Source organism: Zingiber officinale, chromosome 9B (genome assembly GCF_018446385.1).
Source record: "Zingiber officinale cultivar Zhangliang chromosome 9B, Zo_v1.1, whole genome shotgun sequence".
NCBI classification, from domain to species: Eukaryota; Viridiplantae; Streptophyta; class Magnoliopsida; order Zingiberales; family Zingiberaceae; genus Zingiber; species Zingiber officinale.
In genome coordinates this window covers 27,878,390-27,897,741 of record NC_056003.1, presented here as the reverse complement: position 1 = coordinate 27,897,741, position 19,352 = coordinate 27,878,390, and the positions used below count along the sequence as shown (strand labels likewise).

The following is a 19,352-nucleotide window of genomic DNA, read 5'->3' as shown; positions in this document are numbered from 1 at the left end:
GACGATTATGAGATTCACTTAATAATTAATTGAAAATTTTTTAATTAAATTTTTTTTTAATATGTTTTAATTTTATATATTATAGGTTACATGGTTCAACTCGAGTCAAAAGTTATAATCTCTTAAAAACTTCGACCAACCATATCTATTCTACTACGATCTTACCAATCCTACTCCGATTCCACTATAAAAAAATATTCCAGCACGATCTAGGATTGATTCAATATTTCAAATTGTAGGATCGTGTGATCATAAGATCAAAAACATCACGATTTTGCAAACATGATGTAGACCATAGTTAACCTTTTGGCTACTCATGATTAATTATTGTTATTATTTAAAATATATTTAATCAGGAAAAAATTTAATCATCGATAAAATAAAATAAAATTTATTTAAAAATAAAAAATAACATGGTAGAGAATTATCCTAATAGCAAACAAAAGCATACAATAAAAAAATAACATTTTAAGTATATAATGGTGAGTTTTTATTGGTGAATTAAGTTCAAAATATTGAAGTGGAAATTAGCAAATTCAGTTGAAGCATACCAGAGGCTCGTTGAAACTCAAGTTAGAGATCAACAAAACACAAGTTCAATTAGGTAATAAGGTTGACTTTGTGGATGTTCCAAAAACATTGGTTTTTAATAACAAAAAATACGTGGTTGAAACAAAAATAAACACCACACTACTCGTATGATTGAATGTCTATGATCCAAGAACAATTAGAAAGGAAACAAAAAAGGATGTGACACCAAAACACTCAGTTATACCCCGTCCTATATGCAAAGTAAATTGTAAAACATAAATAACTATGTTGGCATCAACAATTGTAACATGGATGGGGAGTTGGTCCTTTCGGTCTCTCGGTCATCGATCGATCCAATCTTTGAACAGTAGCATCATATAAACAGGGCCACTCACTGCAGCAACAACCACAAGAAGCCGCAGTCGAAACAGCCGCTGAATGATTATCCTTAGTTTGGATTTGCCGAGACGTGATTTGGAAACATCTTCCAAATTCAATTCTGTGCTCATGTCCACGGAGACAGATGCCTCGGTCTCCATTGGCTGCTTCTTTGCTGACGGCCTGGAGATAACTGTACCACTGTCATATAAAAAGAATATGGTTAGATCATATAGTTTAATCAGAACGAAAACAGAGAAATCCATCCTAGCCAATCTACTTCAGTTATCTGGACAAGATTGCAGAAGAACCTTATTGACCAATTGAATTGGCCGATTGGGAATTCATGAGAATTATAACCTGAGATTTGAACATTACTATTTTAATTTAGTACGCATCTTCAATTGAAATTGTAAGACGGGTTGACTTGGAAGGGCTGATCAGTGATTAGTTTTCACATTTAAGGTTTGTCATGTTTACTTTTATCAAATGCATATTACCCAAGAAGATGACACATTGATTGGATCAATAATCCAGCAAATCAAACCTTCGCCTAAGCTGTTGTCTAGTCAGTGAGTCTAATAAAACATTCTAATGGAGAAAAAGTGTGTAAACAAGAAACTGGCTGGAATGATGTATCACTACTTTGCATGACAAATTTTTGTACACTGACCTGCCTGTAAACCTCGAGTCAGACCTCTGAATTGGAACCTTTGCAGCAGCCTTCTTGACTAGATGCATCGACCCTTCTGCATCCCAGATCATTTCGTATTCAGAGTTCTCTTCATCTTTTTCTTTAGTTGTGGTACTGAGATTAGTTTTTATTTCTCTGATATAGCTCATGAATTTATCAGAAAGGCCAAAACCATTTGCTGGCCAAGTAATGATCAGAATAAGAGTTGCAATAAACTGCATCAGATACCTGCCAGCAGCTACAAATTAGATAACTCATAAACAATGAGACTAGATAATAATGAATTATAAGAAACGAAAATGCAATACCAAAAATAGATATGGGCTTGCTTAGGAAGAAAACATAATTGCGTAGAAACTGCATCCTCTGAGTTGATTGAATTTGATGAAGATACTACAGACAACAGCATGAATGATGGATATAGGTTTCCTTGAAGCCAACTAACTGTTCCAACAGTGTGCTGAAGAATGCATAGTGTCACATGATATCTTGAACAATAACCAAGTAGAATAAGCAGGCCATACCTCCTTAACAGTGCCCACAGGTGTAGAATGGATCATGGTACATTGATCATGATCGTGACCAGATAGCACAAGTATCTGTTTCAAGTAAAAGACTGAATGACAGATTGTGATTTATGGAACATGTAAAAATTTGATGAATAATATCTTACAGGTCGGATGAGGTCAAGTAAACGGGATGAAGTTTCCTCGCTTAAATAATTCTGATACCTAGAATTGTTGTATATTAGTTTGTAAATAAAAAACATGCTACATTATATATTATAATACTGACAAACTCATTCCTCACAAGAATTAAATGGCTTAACAATGATAAACAAAGTTGGAGGTAGGTGTGAAGTTAGTCAAGTTAGCTTCTCAGTTAGTTTCAGAGGAGTGATTCACTTGTACTAAAGAAATATTAGTAAGTAAGAGTATCTTATTTGAGTCACTGGATAAACCAGAACTCTGCAACTTTAACAACAAGTTCATCCAGTGGTCCAGGAGACATACGGAAATTAAAGCTACTGAAAATGACCATTTTTCAGATAAGAGTTGATGGAATTTGCTCAGATTCTCCGGATCTACAAACAAATTCAAGTATTTGCTTTAGGTCTCTTAAACTTATATAAGGTCACTGCAAGAAATTCTGATATAAAATAAAAGTGAATTAAAGAACCAATTGGACCTATATCATAGAGGTAGTTATAAAATAGGGTAGAAATAAAATTATCAAGTGAGAACGAGGACAAATTTATTGCTATTCCCCTGAAAAGAAAATACTAAAGAATACTATCAATTTTTTTAACCTGGATTCCTGCCTGTCTTTGCTAGTCCTGTGGAACAAAAAAATGTCTGGCTATGATTTGGATCCATGCAGAGTTTGTCATACTGTAGTTTTTGTTGGTTTTGGATAATGAGAAAGAAAGATGGGATTCTTCATCCTCGAGCCTCTTTGTTCCATGTTGCATTGTTATGGTTAAGGAACAAAAGCCCAAGCCCACTTCAAAATTGAGGATGAGTCCCACAATGTCCTGAGCTACTCATATGGAAGTATAGAAGTACATGTCAACTCTCAAGCACTCCCTAGTTCCAAAGAGTGTGCGAATATCTGGCTCTAATAACATGTCAAGAAGCAAATGATTCGAGAGATAAATTCAAGAGTTGTTGATGATGATGATATCAAGAAGAAGAATGGATCAAGCCTAATTAAACATGAGTACTCATTTAGAGAGCAGTCCCCTTCTCTCAGCAAGCATAGCTGCATAGGATTGCATGAACTATCCAAATAGGATAGCAGACACTGTAACTGCATAGAGCCTACTGTTTATCTACTATCAAGAACAGTTACTTTAATTGGCACAGCCAATATGAGGTGTTCCTCAAATGTTCAGTTGAAGTTAGCTACATAGGTGGATGGAGCATAATATGGATGATCCTGACAACAGGTTTAAGGCAGCAGTGCAATTACCTTTCTGCAAACAAAGGATATTCCTCAAACTCAAGCCTGATCACCAAGATTAAGGATGAAAACTTAATATGGACAATAGTGTTCGTCATTACAACATTGAAGACTACATATTTCATAGTTTAAAACCAAAGTTACTGATGTGTTACATAACCGAAGTTACACATTTAACCAATAATAATCGGTGCCTAACAGTACCACTACCACAAAAAAGGCATTTTACTCAACTACTAAACGTAATCTAACCACATTTCTCTATTGAATTGTCAATCACCCACAACATGCATATAAATATAACAGACAACATAACTGTTATTACATATACTGCATTCAGTGATACAAATATAGTAATTCATCGTAAAGTAAAAGGACTGCTCCAGTGAGCCAATGAGAGGATAACAATAAGATGAAGAAACATAGGTTATAAAATGACCCCTTAAGCTTTAGATTTAGAAAGCTGAAAACTTAAAAATTAATGTTTTCTGGATCTTTACCAATAAATACTCCCCCATAGAACGATGTGATGTGAAACCACCACATCATATAAGGTAAAGGAACAAACCTTCGATAATACTGATAAGAGATTTCACTAAGTGAATCAACAGTATAGAAGTGTAGACTTACGATTTGCCAAAATCTGTTCCAGTGACTGAAATTTTCTGAAAGATCAAAAAATACAATAATTAGGTATCGATACTAGCAAATTACCTTAAGGCTACATAAGAGTTTAATACATGCTCATCTGGAATGCAATCTTTACTTATTTCTGGATTCATGTATAAAAATAATATGCTGCTATCATGCACATTAAAGAGAAGGCTCTAACCAAACAGAATAGCAAAGATACCTGGTTGATAACAGGGGAAGACCGGTGTGGACCACACAAAGTCTCATTAGGATGATGAAGAGGAATGTGAGTCAATAAAACTTTTGGATTTACTGTGGCATCTAAGAAATTTGCATAAATTAATGAATGGTGGTCTAGTTAAGCAAACTGAATGTAAAGTTTTCGGTTAGGAAACTCACAAACCATTAGATATATTACGCACAAAATCCCATGAGAAGGATGTTTCTTTTCCTAGTTCTGCATTGTCAAATTTTCCAATAAGAAATCCATAGTTTTGAATCCATTAAAAGAGAAAAGTTAATAAGGAGCATTCAATTAGCTTCTATCCATTCAGAATTATCAATCAACTCATCAGAAGAGTCATCTAGAAAAATCTGTTTGAATCCATGGAATGAAACAAAATGATGAACATCATTCAACTGGCTTCTATTGTTACATAAGCATGCATAAAAAAAGTCAGAAATAATAAAGGTATTTTTTAAAATATATCCACATTTCAATTTGCCTAAGTATTTTACACAATCTTTCAAAAAAATTATATCATGGTCTATATCGCTCTTAATTTAATGAACTGTGACATGACAAGTTGGCAAAGTTCATATTACCTGATATTGGTAGGATTATTACCATAAACCATACACAAATTAATCCCTACTTCAAATGGGCACATGAATATGTTTTGCTCCCATTGCCTACATGAAATATCATGTGGATCATTTAGTTGTTGCTCTGTTAATTTAAGTTGACAACAACACATGACCAGTTAATTGGATGCTTGGTCAGCATTTTTAAGCCAAATATTTTTCTATCCATGTTTTTCTTCCTTCTTATATCTCTTTCCTTTCTCCCCTATGCTTTCTATCTCCGTACTCTCTCCCTTGTTTCCTTCTCTCTGTATCAGATATTTGCACGCATGGTTTTCAAAGTTGTTTCTAGGCAGCCGGCTATCAATTCACTTCATATCGTGTAAATATGCAGGGCGTATGTGAGATTATCAGTTGTTGTCATTGAAAGTGGTTTATATATATATATAAACAGCAGCCTTTTGACCTTGGCTTTTATTTTTTCAAATCAATCGCAATATTCCCTAATCGTGATAAAATCTAGTACCTATTTTTTTATTTATTTGCTATTACGCACCTACAAGGCATTAACTCATTAAAGTGTATATTTGAATACTTATGTGATCAAAATATGGAATAAATTTTAATTTGTAATTTGTAATTGATTTGGGTAATTGTTTGCCAAAGTTTTTTCCTATATTTTCTAAAGTTTGATTAAAGGGCAGTCCGGTGCACGAAACTCCAACCAATACGGGGTCTTGGGGAATGGTGTATTATACACGGTCTTGCCCTGCTTCGCAAGAGGTTGTTTCTGAGACTCGAAGGCGAGACCTCTAGTTCACATGGCAGCAACTTTACGATTGCGCCAAGGCTCCCCTTCTTTCTAAAGTCTGATTAATTAAATTATTTTTATCTGTTTGAAATTTTTAGTTCTCTTTCCATGTGAAATAGTTATAGTTCGTCATATGGTTCGATTTGGTGTTACATCAATTAGAATTTGGTTATTGTTCTAAATCATTAACACGGATGCTATTTAAAGGATCAACTCTATTATCTATTTTTTGTCTCCTTTTACACACTTGTGACTCATCCCCATCTCCTACTAGAGCTTTATCAAAGATCAAACAATTTTCTTTTTGGCTTTTTGTGGGATTTTTTTCATATGCCCAAAATCTAGGACTGGATTGCTTTGGTTATCTCTGTTCTCAATCCAAGTCAGCCAATCTGGATCAGAATGAGTCAAATCGGAAAACTATGATTTTCATCTGCTATTTTAACTCTAAAATTTCCATGACAAAGGGTGTAGGAGTAAAAAACAGAGATGGTTTACCTGTCATATGATTGGAAGCCATAGAATCAAATATCAAAAGAACTCTCTTAGCCATGAAGTACAGTTACTTTGTAAGCAAAAAAGCAGGCTGCTATGTTTGAATTATTTCCTGCTGGCATGCTTAAAAGTTTGTACAGTTTGTCTAATTGGGCGTCACTCAGAAATACCTCCAGAGACTCAACAAGAGCACTGGTTTCCTCAATTTTCTCCTCCACTGATGCCTCATAAACTTGTGGTTTGTGATCTATAATGATAATCCTATAGTGAACCCATTATAAAGGGGAAACATTTGAACATCATAGAAGACACATCCTTAGATGATTACAGAATTGCCTTCCCAAGTCATCGCCATGCTACTTCAAGTGAAGTGAAAAAGTGGATAGGATAACATGGAGCAAGGCTGTTATAACATAAAACTAGTTTATGAAGAATGGTTTTCTTTTCATAATCATTACAAGGGAATTATAACATATATAGCCATCAAAGGTATCATCTATTTTAAAACAATTGAAATATCTTGTAGTTTCTAAAATGATAGAAACTATCTACTACAAACCAATATCTCCTAAATAGAATGTTTTGGAATATCTTCCTCCAATAGAATCATTTGAAATACGTTACCAAATCAAACCAAAAAAGTGAGGATTACTACAATTTTCAAAATTTGGGGGTCACTTGATTCTAGAAAGTTACTCCTGCTTACATTCAGCTTAGTACAAGTCACGGTCTGAAACTCTCTCCCATTATTTTTACTCATATTCCATCTTCTACTTTATTTTTTTAAAGTATTATTAAGCCAAAAATCAAGTAAATAAATATCAATTCCATGAACTTCATTCGTTAAGATTCATATAAATGACAGTAAAGTTCATACTAACAGAGGTACAAATTCCTCGAACCATAATCAACTAAGATTTTGAAAAGCATAAATAAGAAATATAAGATATCAAGCTAAAATAGAAAGCAACACAAAATTAAACATCTTGAAACATGGTAGGGATTTTTAAGGAATAACATACTACCATCAAGAATTTGTGCATCAACAACAATAAAGTCAACATTGCCAACAGAAAACTGATAGTTCCTTTCACCGAACTGATCCTCATAACGCTTGATTACCTATAAAGAAGAGAAAAAAGAGTAGATTCATGTAAAAGAAAAAAGTGAAAGAAAACATACATGATCCAACAATTGATCAAAATCATTTATGTAACTAGAAATTTAGTAAACCGGATAAACTTTTACCTAATAGAGGATTAGCATTCAGGATCATGCATTCAGACATCTACCAACTAGAGAATTAGCATTGTTCTAAAACTGATGCCTACTCAATTTGGCCAGGGGAATTGCTTCTCTTACCCATTCTGCAATCCCCTTTAGGCCCTTTCAAGAAAGTGACCCGAGTTGTCCGACTAGGAGGGCTAGGAATCTAAGTGGGGTAACTAGGTGGTCTAGGCAGAGCAACTTGGTAGTCTAGGCAGGTTTAAATGAAAAACATGTTCATTTGTTAAACCAGTTCACTTTGAATAATAAAACAAGTAATGAAGGGTGATGATGAGGAATTTAATGAGTTTTTTTATAATTTTTCTCCTCCTAGAAAAGACTAGACTACTATTGTGATTAATTGATTGATTATAATCTAAACTATATTTTTGAATTTTGATATTATAGCATGAATGAACTTAATTGTATATTGTTATTGTTTTCTTGCAACATGCCATTACGGATTCATGATTTCTATGTGGTAATTTATAACTTGTTTAATTGGATATATATTGTTACACACTTGCATGTTTTGTTGTGTTATATGTTTTTTGGGAAGCTGCAGTGTAAAATTAAAATATAATAATTTATTGTTGCGTTTACTTACAAATCACCCCTTATTTACTTGCAAAAATAAATTACGCAGACAATATCAAAGAGAATTTTCATTAATTGAACAACAATCAAATACATTAATAAATCACCAATTTTATAAATTCAATGCTAAATAAGATAGAAATTAAATGCCACTTATTAAAAAAATAAAAATAATCCTGATATACTCTTACCAAAGTAAAAAAGTACTTATTAAACTACTACTACATATAAAAGATACTCTAATCATATTTAAACATACCAAACTACATGATACCTAAAATAAAATAATTACCAACCAAATGAAAATTTAGAATTCAAATCAATGTGTTTTTTCTTATTTTACATCATTCTTCCCTACTGAAAACTCGACTCAAAGCAAGTTATAGGCATCATTTCTTAGATCATCATTTCCAGGCATACGGAACAGTTACTTCAGTAACTTTATTTAACAACGTTTCTTCATTATCTTTTACCTTTGAACATAACTTACAATGAGTAAGAAATGAGTGCACTTTATCTCTCCTACATTTTCACTCTTTCCTTTTGGTCACCTTTTCCAATGAATAAGAAATTATCTCATTTACCATATGACATGGATAATGTTCATGTCTACATGGCATTCACGAGGCACGAATATGGAAATGTTGAGGATGAATGAGTAGAAGTATAATCTGTTATAAAATCAGCATACAAAGGTAAAGGTTTGAATTTCTCCAAAAAAAATATTAAATTAGTGGTTAAATTGTAAGTTAAATAACCAAGCAGAATAGCCCATTTTCTTTACAATATGGCTAAATAAAACGTATATAAAAGACATGAATGCTCCAAATATAAATGACATGAGATAATCTTAATTTATAAGTGCAAGATAAAACCTTGTCACACTACTAGGTAATTTATAATATCATTAGTCGGCAAATTTAATTCCACTGTAAAATTTTCAATTTGGTGGATAAAAGTAAACAAGGAAACTATGTAGGTTAATGCACTTTTAAATCATGAATAACTTTGAATGACCATATTACCAATAAAGGTTTTACTTGATTTAATAATTATTTCAATATGCTAACAAGTTTACTTTTGGAAAACCATGCTCCTTTAACAAAGATTATGTTATATTACTCAAAATATTTTTCAATATTATTTATGTAATCTAGAAATGTATTGCCCATCAAAACTAAAGGTGTCACCCTTAGACCTTTACAAATTGAAGGTTGTACGTCAAAACAATAAAGGTATCAACCTTAATATGCCTAGTACCAATACTAATTTTAGAAAAATATAATTTGATTATTCTCTATCCACATAATAATGTGATTATGAATGAGTGTGTGTTATTCCTTAACTTAGAAGTGTATGATGAATAATATCCATTAAAATAATTAGAGTGGTTCGTTTTAGATCCCATTAATTGAATCTTGTTGTTTACATGAGTAGAGTTAGGTTTATGTCTCTCATGTATCTTAAGGTAATTATGGTGTTTTATTTCATCATGTGGATCTTAAGATATTGTCAAGTAACAAGCATTATAAAGAAAAGTAATACCATAGCTAATGACAAATGCATGGTGAATGAAAGGATAAAAACTAACATGCAAGTGAAGTTATGTCTATGATGATATTTTTTATAAATCACATTCAAATTAAATAAAAAACTAATGGTATGATTACATTTTTGTGCTTTTATTGAATATATATTATGATAAATAGAAATTTACAAGAAAAGCTAATTAAATGACAAAAAAATAGCAACTAGATAAATAAAAGCAATCTTGAAAAAGAAGATGTGTGATGAGATGATGCAAAAGCCTAATCAGATATTTAATTACCACAGCTAATGTCTTGGTCAATTGGGAAAGCAATGAAATTTATCCTCTTGCAATATGCCTTGCACTAGCTAGGACAAAAACACCTTGTATCAGGTCCAATTTTTTCTTGTAAGCTTCTTTGTTGTAAATGTGGATTAGATCCAAGGTATTGTAAAAGATCTGAATAAAGTGTGGAGCCCACTGTTTAATGATTCTACTTCTCTTTCCAATGAATAAGGGAAATTTAAGGTTGGGTTCACCTATTAATAACTCCTATTCACTTCCACCTGCTTATAGTTTTCTCCAAGCGGGAGCCACTAGAGATTGACCAAAACAGAATTGGGTTCCTCTTTCTTATGAACAGAACCAAAGAGTCTTCTTCTCTGTTCTGCTGCTTGAAAGAGGGAGGAGGTCATGGACTCACTGGATCTTGTTAGAAAATAAGGCACAGTCTGCAGTCTTTGGACAGCCACACATTCTGTAAGAGTCAAAGAATGGTGTAACAACAACACAGATTCATAGAACAATGACTAGCAGATCTGGAAGAGGAAACATCTGTTTCCATAGAAGACAAAGCGGATAGCGGTGGAGCTTCACTTTTCACTAGCCAGTCATTGGACTGATAGGAAATTAGATGAGTTTGTGATGAAAATGGAGAAGACACCGCTCCTGACTATAGCAGATAACGATGGTGGGACAGCAACAAGAGGAGGTTACGATAGTACACATAAGGTGCAAAACAGGAGGTCACCATCCCGGTGTCAGAGCAAATGGTGGAGGTTTCACTGAAGAGGTAATGTAGCAGGGATGTCACAGGCAGTGGAGAGATGGCCGTACAGGCACAAGGAGCAGTAAAGAACGGAGGCAACCCACTGGAAAATGTTGATGCTAATTGATTGGGATGGGTTGATTTGGAAAACAATAATGGGATGCAGGGGTGGCTGAAAAGGCATTGCCAAGTAAAGGGGATTTATGGGATGGTGGATATCAAAGGAAAAAATAGCGATTCAGTGATGAGTAATGGATGAAGGTGAAAGCATAAAGATGATGGACAGGTGGATGCATAAGGGATGGAAAATATTGAGCAGAAGTAAGAATTCAGTTTTAATACCAAGTAAATGTAATACAAGAAAGCCTATACTAAAGATGTAGCACGACGAATGCTCTGGTACTAAATCAATGCAACACCAAAATTGAACACTCAAATCCCACAAAAATATAGATGAAATCGATGAAGCATGGGATCTCACATACAAAATAAAAGAGGATTTTGTTAGCTGAACCATAACCAAATACATTGACAAGACACCACTTCTAGAGAATTGACCATAAACAAAAAAGGCAAGTCTGGTGCAACAAAGCTCCTGCCAATGCGGAGTCTTGGGAAAGGGTCTATTGTACGCAATCTTAATCTGCATTGCAAGAGATTGTTTCCATGACTCGAACCCGTGACCTCTAGGTCATACAACAATACTTTATTGTTGCGCCAAGGCACCCGTTCAATTAACCATAAACAAACTAAGAAATAAATATCACTAATTGGAAAAGACAATAATTCCAATATATCCTTAATTAAAAGACCCCATAACAAACTAAAAGTTACCCATTCACAAACCTACTAAACTAAAAGATACACTGACAGTATTTAAGCGCACAATTGCCAACCAAATTAAAATTCAAAATTCAAATCAATGTGTGTGTTTTGGCATCAATATGTTAGTCATTTTCAGAGCTAATTTCAACCTGTTTTATTTTAATATTATTATGACATCTAGTGCCTAGCCTCCATCTACTGCCAATGTAAAACTATGCAGTGGATCAATTGTCTACCACCTGAAACCAAATATTAAAATCTTGAGAATTAGATAAAGCAGTGAATTCTTAGATTATGTTGATTCATTGAAATAAATTATGTAGTGGAACACTTCAACAGAATTGGCATATCTAAGGAGCACATGATATGAGACCAACAACAAACAGTAGACAAGGACAACACTCAAACATAAAGAAGATAACATGGAACACCATTTATTTGTCACTCCACCAAATCAAACAAGTGTAACAAGGTCATTACCTTTGGGTACTGTGAATGGAAACTTGCAAATCCAATATCACGATTTCCAGGGACGTAATAAATTGGGATTTGGAAACCATCTTTTTCACTCAAAGTGAATATATGTTCAAAACGGTTCAATGATTCTTTCCATCTGTTTTAACAAAGACTATCAACAAAACAAATAAATAACAACCCAACTATCAAAATGATTAGAACAGATAGAAACAACTAGATCATACATCTTTTTGAATTAGACAGTAATTTTTTTTTTTGAAAATCATGTTTGAAAATGTAGTCTTTAATCTTAATAGAGTTTTATTTAGTTTTAAATTCTAATGCTTGATTAATTTATTAAATGCTTGACCTTTTCAAATTGAAAAAATATTAGATGTTTACACTAAATCTCTATAAAAATGTATTTCTATGAAATAATTCACTATGGTGCTTCCTCATTTTGTTGAATTTCTATATTCCAAAATTAGTTTTAAGCATGGTATAAAGTGTCGTGCCAAGCCGGGCGAAACTTCTCGTTCCGCCCGGCGACCGGCACAACCCGACACTAGGCCCTACAACAGCTGAGAGGCGTAGTGAGACCCCGCAACAGCAATGGAAGTGTCGCATAACCCCTCCGGCCTCTGCGGCCGCCGCTAAGGTGTCGCGCGACCCCGTGGCCGCCGCGAAGGCATCGAGCGACCTCGTGGCCATTGCGGAGGCATTGGGCAACCCTGTGGCCGCCACGGAGGGGTCGGTGAACACGCAACCGCCGCGAAGGGTTCGTGTGACCACCGAGGTCGCGACGAAGGAGTCACGCAACCCCCGCAACCGCTGCTGAGGGTTGCGCAACCCTATGGCAGTACTAGAGTCGCGCGACGGTCAGGAGTGATGTCAGATTTTAGATTTTTTTTAATTAAAACTTAGGTTAATTATTTTAATCAACTCCTAGCTATGATGGAGATAATCCAAAGAGGCTTTATTAAACTCTAATAAAATTATCTAATTAATTTTATATGTCATTGATTTTAATTTAAAAATTATAATAAAATTTTTATTTATTTATCTATTTTCATATCTTTTCCTTTTTTTAAAGATTATTTTTTATATTGTTTATTTTTTAAATATTTATGTTAAATATTTTATTTTTTAATTAATATATTTTATATTTAAAAAATACCGAAACTATATCGGCATTACACGATACGGTACTGAAACCGTATCGTTCTAGTCCAAGACTGAATTTTAAACCTTTGTTTTAAGATAATGTTTAGGGATAATTGCCAAATCTAGCATGAGCTGTTGAGGTTTTGAAAGATCTAACACAAATTTTAAGTTTTAATAAAGTTATACATGTTCTCAATTTTATAGCAGATTTTAGCTCATATAAATTTTTGTTATCCCTAATGATGAAAATGTCAAAAACAAATGTTTTGATCCACTTGTCAAAAAGGTACAATATAATGATCTAAGTCGAGATTGGGCTAAATTTATTGCAAATTGAAAATACATTGATAAATGTATTGAAATAATAAAAACGCAGTTACTTCCATTGAACATCAAAACTTCATGTTAGACTAAGTAACTATTGTTATTATTTTTCCCCCCACTGACTAAGGGTCTTTAATAAACCAGATTCATAGAATCAATGCATGAATATTTATCGAATGAAGCAGGAACAGTATAGCATGCAATTTTGACAATGTATGTAGGTTAAATGAATATATTGTTCTTTCGAACATTTACGATGCCAACTTTTATTAATTATTTATTATTTATTATGCCACTAAATGGGGTTGGTTATATGGATCCTCCTACCACATTTGACTCGATCCCCTACTATATCATCATCTATAGTTAATTGAATTTTATCTAGTTTTATTATTAACAATAAGTCTTCTTTGGCCTCCCTCTTTCTCGATTAATGTGTATATTTGTTACAGTTTTACATTGCCTAACTGGGACATTTATTTGGTTCAATATTGATTCAGAATAAAACTGTTTAGGAAGAATACGACTTAATTGGATCCACTTTAGTCACAAAAGCAAATGCTGGAATTTGAAAATGCAGAACATGTTTTTAATGAAAGAGACAACATGAGATGATAGAGTAATAAGGACCTACAGATAGAATATAAAAGGTTAAGAGTATATTTTAAATATCAGGATATAGATGATCTTTATCATGGAATTCAATGAATAGCCTATCTAGCAAAGAAATAGGGGTTACCCAGGAATTTTTATTTTTATTTCCTCATCATTCAATATGGTATCAAAGGAAGGGAAGCCTTGACACAATGGTAAAGTTGATGCGGTGTGATCTAGAGGTCACGGGTTCAAGTCGCAAAAATAACTTCTTGCAATGTAGGAAAATGCTGCGTACAATAAACCCAATATAGTTCAACTCTTCCCCGGAACCCCGCATTGGTAGGAGCTTCGTACACTTGGATGCCCCATTCAATATGGTATCAAAGTTCTTGTGGTTGCCACTATCTGCATCATAACTTTGATAATTTGCATCTTTTTCTATTCAATCCACAACGTAGCATCATTGTCAATCCTCATCTGCAAGAAGCTCAAAGTTGGCATGTTTTGTGCCTCCCTATCACTTGCTAGATCAACATTGTGTAAGCTCTCATTCCATAGCCTCATCTTCGCTTCCGCTAAATTCCTTGTCGTTGATTGGTTCTTGTTGTGGATCTTCTTCGACCCAACCCACCTGAGAGGCATTGTGAGATGTACCTAGATTTTTTTTATACTCTTGCAGTGATCTGATCTTAGTTTAGATCTTCTTCAATCCCTCTCTTGCTTCATAGACTCCTTCAGCTAAGACGCATCCCAACTCCTCAATTTTCTCTAGATTTACTCATCTTGTCTCAGATGCATCTCTAGATGTAGATCTGGACCGACCTTAGTTGATCATAGTAAGCCTTAGGATTGCCTTCAAATCCAAAGAATTGTTCAATCTAAGCATAGTTTTCAGGATGAGAAGAAATCCTTCTAGTACTAGACCTACTATCAGTGTACCAATTAAGGAGTATCTATGCTTGCTTCAGTTCCATGCTTCTCCAAGTGCACTGTTCTAATCCATGGCATCCTTAGTTTGTGGAGTCACTAAACTATCTATGTGGGTCAAGTGCTTGGATTTGGCACGCCTCTAGGTCAAATTGTTTAGATTCTAGATTCAAAGGCTTCTAAACATAGTCAGACATTTTATTTTTATATTTTACACTAAATCTTATCCTAAAATGTCCCTCTAGGCAATGCTCACTCTCCTCGACAAAGGGTATTAGTTTGGTTACTCTCCCTCTATCTTTTCCACCCTTTGTTATCCATATATCCTTGAGTTTCCTTCAAGTTTATCATATGTGAACAAACTTACTAAGTGATTGAATTAGTTTGAAATGTTCATTACGACTATATTTCTATATAAAATTCATAGATTGAAGAGGTCATTGTTACAAGGCATGAATCTCAACCACTCATGTTGTATTGAAAGTCATCCCATTATTTTATAATGAAAACTAAGATGATGTTTTGGTTCGGGGATTGCATTTTGTAAAATCAAAAGTGTTCCACGAAGAGATATTGGAATCAATTTAGTATGCTACTAAACAGCTAAAAGAATATAGACTCCTATTTCTATAATATTCTTATTAGAAGCTTAATTTAATACTTGTCTAACATAATTCTTATTCTTTCTTCTAAAGGTATCAAAGCAATGCATTTAGGACTTAGGAGCAGATAATATTTCAGTGTTACAATGAAAAGCAGACAATTGTCTTAAATGAAAGGGATGAAAGCGAATTTTGAAGTGTTCTTGTCTTACTCTTCATCTGACAAGGAAGACCCACCATCGAACAGATCACCAAGAAATATAACAAAATCTGGTCTGAATGGCAAAATGGACAAATGGAAAGATCTTCTCATGTACAAGTCGGTGTAAAATTGAGCAGCTTCTAATGCAAGAGATTTTGGAGGAAGGCCATAAGAAGTCCAGTCCACAAGCTGTTATGCAGAGAAACTTAGAATAAAAACATTTGTTGAACCATAATGATTTTGAAAGATGGGAAGACTTAGTTGAAAGGATGTTATGCAGAACATAGCAAAAAAATGATGTAATAACCTAGATCATGGAAACCATGTCTAGTAGTCTTAAAATGGAATGGTATCAGATGACCAAATGAACCAATATAACTCCAAAACAAGTCTGATACAGGTTTTCCAAGGTTATATTTGATGTTTAGTCTTATCACTCAAAACTGAGCAGTATGGCTCAGTATATCGTTTAGTATACTAGTGGATTACCAGTTTGCAAATAGGGAGATAGGAGGTGGTATCGAGACCTTGGCCTAGATAGGCCATTTAACAGACTAAGGTAAAGTGAATGTGTGCAGTCAAAGAAAAGGCATAGGCAAATGGCAAAATAGATTAACCATCAAATACAAGAGAAAATCGGAATATACTTTAGAAAATAAGCTATTTCTTCTAAAAGTCTGATGGCAAATGCTGATAATTGAAATTTTGGTCTTCAATATCTTTCAAAAATCTCCATCTTTAGTTAGATAATACATAATAAATATACTGATATAGGAACTTCTGGTGATAAAGAGTTCTTTGCCCCTTTGTTTGTGAAATAAATGATTTCCTTGTAACTTTGTAAATGCAAAAAATTTATTAGCTACGGAATCAATCTTTCTAGTTTCTCAACTTCAGGAAAATTCCATAATTCTAGTGGTCACAAAATGGGCATATTGGTTCAATAAGTCTCCTATCTTGAATATACTGACTATTAGAAGCTTCTGATCAAATATTGACAAATAGTAGCATCTAGTCTCCCAAGTTTCTAAAATAGTAAAAAAAGAAAAGGCATAAAAAATATCAGCAATCACTTTGTATTTACCTAACTTAAGTAATCAACATCACAATTTAGGCTATCCTATTCAATTTAGGCTATCCTATTCAATTTAGGCTATCCTATTCAAAGGAGATCACTCGCAAAGTTTAATAATGCTAATGCAATAAGAGAGAAGAGTTCAAATGAGATATCAAGTTACCTGTGGGTCTGCTAGGACAGCAACTTTAACAAAATTATGACCATTCTGCAAAGAGAACAAAAACGTGTATCATCCATAATCAATTGTCAAGCAGACACGGAATATTAGATGGATCAATTCTTAATACAAGGCATATAAAGAACAAGGAAAGAGCAATGACCAAAGAGAACCATTCAACTGTTAAGTTATGATTGTGTTCAGTTATTAACTTATGACTGTGTAGTGACCCCAAATATTTACATATCAGTGATGACTTCAGTATCTTTCTTCTTTCTTTTTACCTTCAATAACCTATAATTACAATACTACAAGAAGTAGCATCCTTCATGATGACATTATCATAAAACATAATAACCAATGCAAGGTTGACACACGTTTGATTAAAGGAAGAATAGAGTAGCAAGCTTTTATACCCATAATGAATGAAGCAACAACAATTCCACTCTCTGAGGCTTCTAGAAAGGACATGAAGGCCACAATCAAAGGGACTTTTCTAGATCCTACCCACTTACGCTTTTCTCTGATTCTAATTGTATTCTTAAGGGAATAACATGACAAGATTCAATTGAGGTGGATGGAACCATTGAAGGATAGAATGGAATAGCTTGGAACAAACTACAAGTACCCCATCTTGAAGAGGCGCACTGTATATAATAAAACCGCCTCAGCTTAGAGGGGGGCACCTAAAACAAACCGGAAGCACTTCATTCAAACTACTCCAAACACTAGCAGACAACCACAGGCACTTCAGATGGAGAACCTTTCCCTCTTCTTTCCTTCGGCATGAATCCACAGAGAGTCTCGCCTTCAATTTTTTTTTTTAGAAAGTCCACTATCTGATTGAAATATGACCATATCGCTACTTGTTAATTCCAGTGGTTTCCTAGCCTAACAGTCATGCCAGTTGTCTCCTTTGTTTGTTTTACATTACCTAAGAGAATTTTCGATATGATTATAGCATGCCAGCAGATATCACAAATCAGCATAGGCTGGGATTAGTACTGAAGTGAAAATTCCGCATTTCGTCGTCGTTGCTAAAGCCTACACCACTTGAACGAGTTCCAATACTGCAAACTGAAGCCAGATCGAGAATCGAAGAACTACCAAAGAAATATTCAAAATCAAAAGCAGATCCAAGAATTCAACAAATAATCCACGCGATCGCGCGCTCATTTTCTCGCCCAACAAGCATATTCTACTAACGAACGATCAATGATGAAATCAGTAGGAACAAAGAGAGATCTACCGAGAATCATACCGAAGAGGGGGAAGAGGGGCGGAGATGAGGCCAGGAGCAGGTCCAGTTGGGGATCCAATAGGCGACCATCTCGCCGTAGAGGAGAGTAACGATCCACAAGCAACAGAGGAAGATAGTCAAGCGCGTAAGGCTCTGCATCGCGTCACCCCCGGCGAAGGATGAGAGGAAAATCGAGGCGCAGCTTCGGCCGGCCGAGGGCCAAGCTCGCCCGACGGATCGGATGGAGGGAGCCGGTTGGTGACGGTGAGCTGAGGACTTCGGAAATCAGAGTCGCTGAAACGGGTGTGGATTCGATGCCCCCTCAGGGGGGCTGATTTGAATCTGACCGAGCTATAGTCAAACCTAAACGTGCATTTATTTATTTATTTTAAAATCAAGTTTTTGTCCGACTAATCATAAAAATAATAAAAATACATGGCCTTTTTGAACAAATTTAAAATATAAGAAGTTTGATCTAATATGTGCCAAAAATGAACACCATCAAAAAATATCTTATTCAGATTGTAAGTTTTCGAATTTAGATTGGATTTAGATTGTGACATATTAGGTTGTGTTAGGTTGGATCAAATTTAGGTTGATTAAGATTGTAATTTAGTAGGTTTTTAGATTAAATTAAATTAAATTTTATTTTAAAAATTAAGATATTTTTTATATATCTTAGTAGAATAATAAAGAAATGTTGGGATAAAAATGAAGAACTATAAGAAAAATAAAAAAAAATAATCGGATTACTTAGGTTAGTTATATATATATATATATATCTTCGGTAAATGAGAAATCATTGTACCTCTTGATATACGAAAATCATTGTGCCTCTTATAAAATGTAGAATCATCATATCAATGACTCACTTAGAGTCAGTATTACGGATATAAAAGAAAATCATTATGCCTCTTACAGTTAGATCAATTATTTATTTGATCCATAACTTAAGCACAACAAAACAACCATATACACGGATAATTTTAATTGTAAATGAATCAAACAAAATTTATTTATATTCGAATAACAG

General features: G+C 34.1%; 1 protein-coding gene across 3 annotated transcripts; it reads right to left on the bottom strand.

The window, feature by feature from the left end:
• Positions 1-667: 667 nt before the first annotated feature.
• LOC122022777 (uncharacterized protein C630.12-like) lies at positions 668-18,666 on the bottom strand. 3 transcript variants are annotated; one of them, XM_042580895.1, is made up of 13 exons: positions 18,341-18,666; positions 17,083-17,127; positions 15,855-16,033; positions 12,053-12,185; positions 7,334-7,430; positions 4,602-4,655; positions 4,419-4,510; positions 4,196-4,230; positions 2,277-2,334; positions 2,128-2,202; positions 1,912-2,063; positions 1,583-1,831; positions 668-1,110 (listed from the first exon to the last, which is right to left on the bottom strand). In XM_042580895.1, the coding sequence occupies exons 1-13, from the start codon at positions 18,476-18,478 to the stop codon at positions 873-875; spliced, it is 1,545 nt and encodes a 514-aa protein (XP_042436829.1). In that variant the 5' UTR covers positions 18,479-18,666; the 3' UTR covers positions 668-872. The 3 variants fall into 3 exon arrangements, with proteins under 3 accessions (XP_042436829.1, XP_042436828.1, XP_042436830.1); XM_042580894.1 differs by having other exon boundaries at positions 4,419-4,519; positions 18,341-18,664; XM_042580896.1 differs by having other exon boundaries at positions 4,419-4,519; positions 18,329-18,442.
• Between the last annotated feature and the right edge of the window lie 686 nt (positions 18,667-19,352).

What these genes read in the sequence shown, in the direction of transcription:
- LOC122022777 (XM_042580894.1), bottom strand. Translation starts at nt 18,478, where the DNA reads ATGCAGAGCCTTACGCGCTTGACTATCTTCCTCTGTTGCTTGTGGATC. An exon ending in CTTCCCCTGTTATCAACCAG is followed by an intron (nt 4,231 to 4,418) that starts GTATCTTTGCTA and finishes TTGATCTTTCAG; the next exon opens with AAAATTTCAGTCACTGGAAC. An exon ending in GGAACAGATTTTGGCAAATC is followed by an intron (nt 2,335 to 4,195) that starts GTAAGTCTACAC and finishes CAACAATTCTAG; the next exon opens with GTATCAGAATTATTTAAGCG.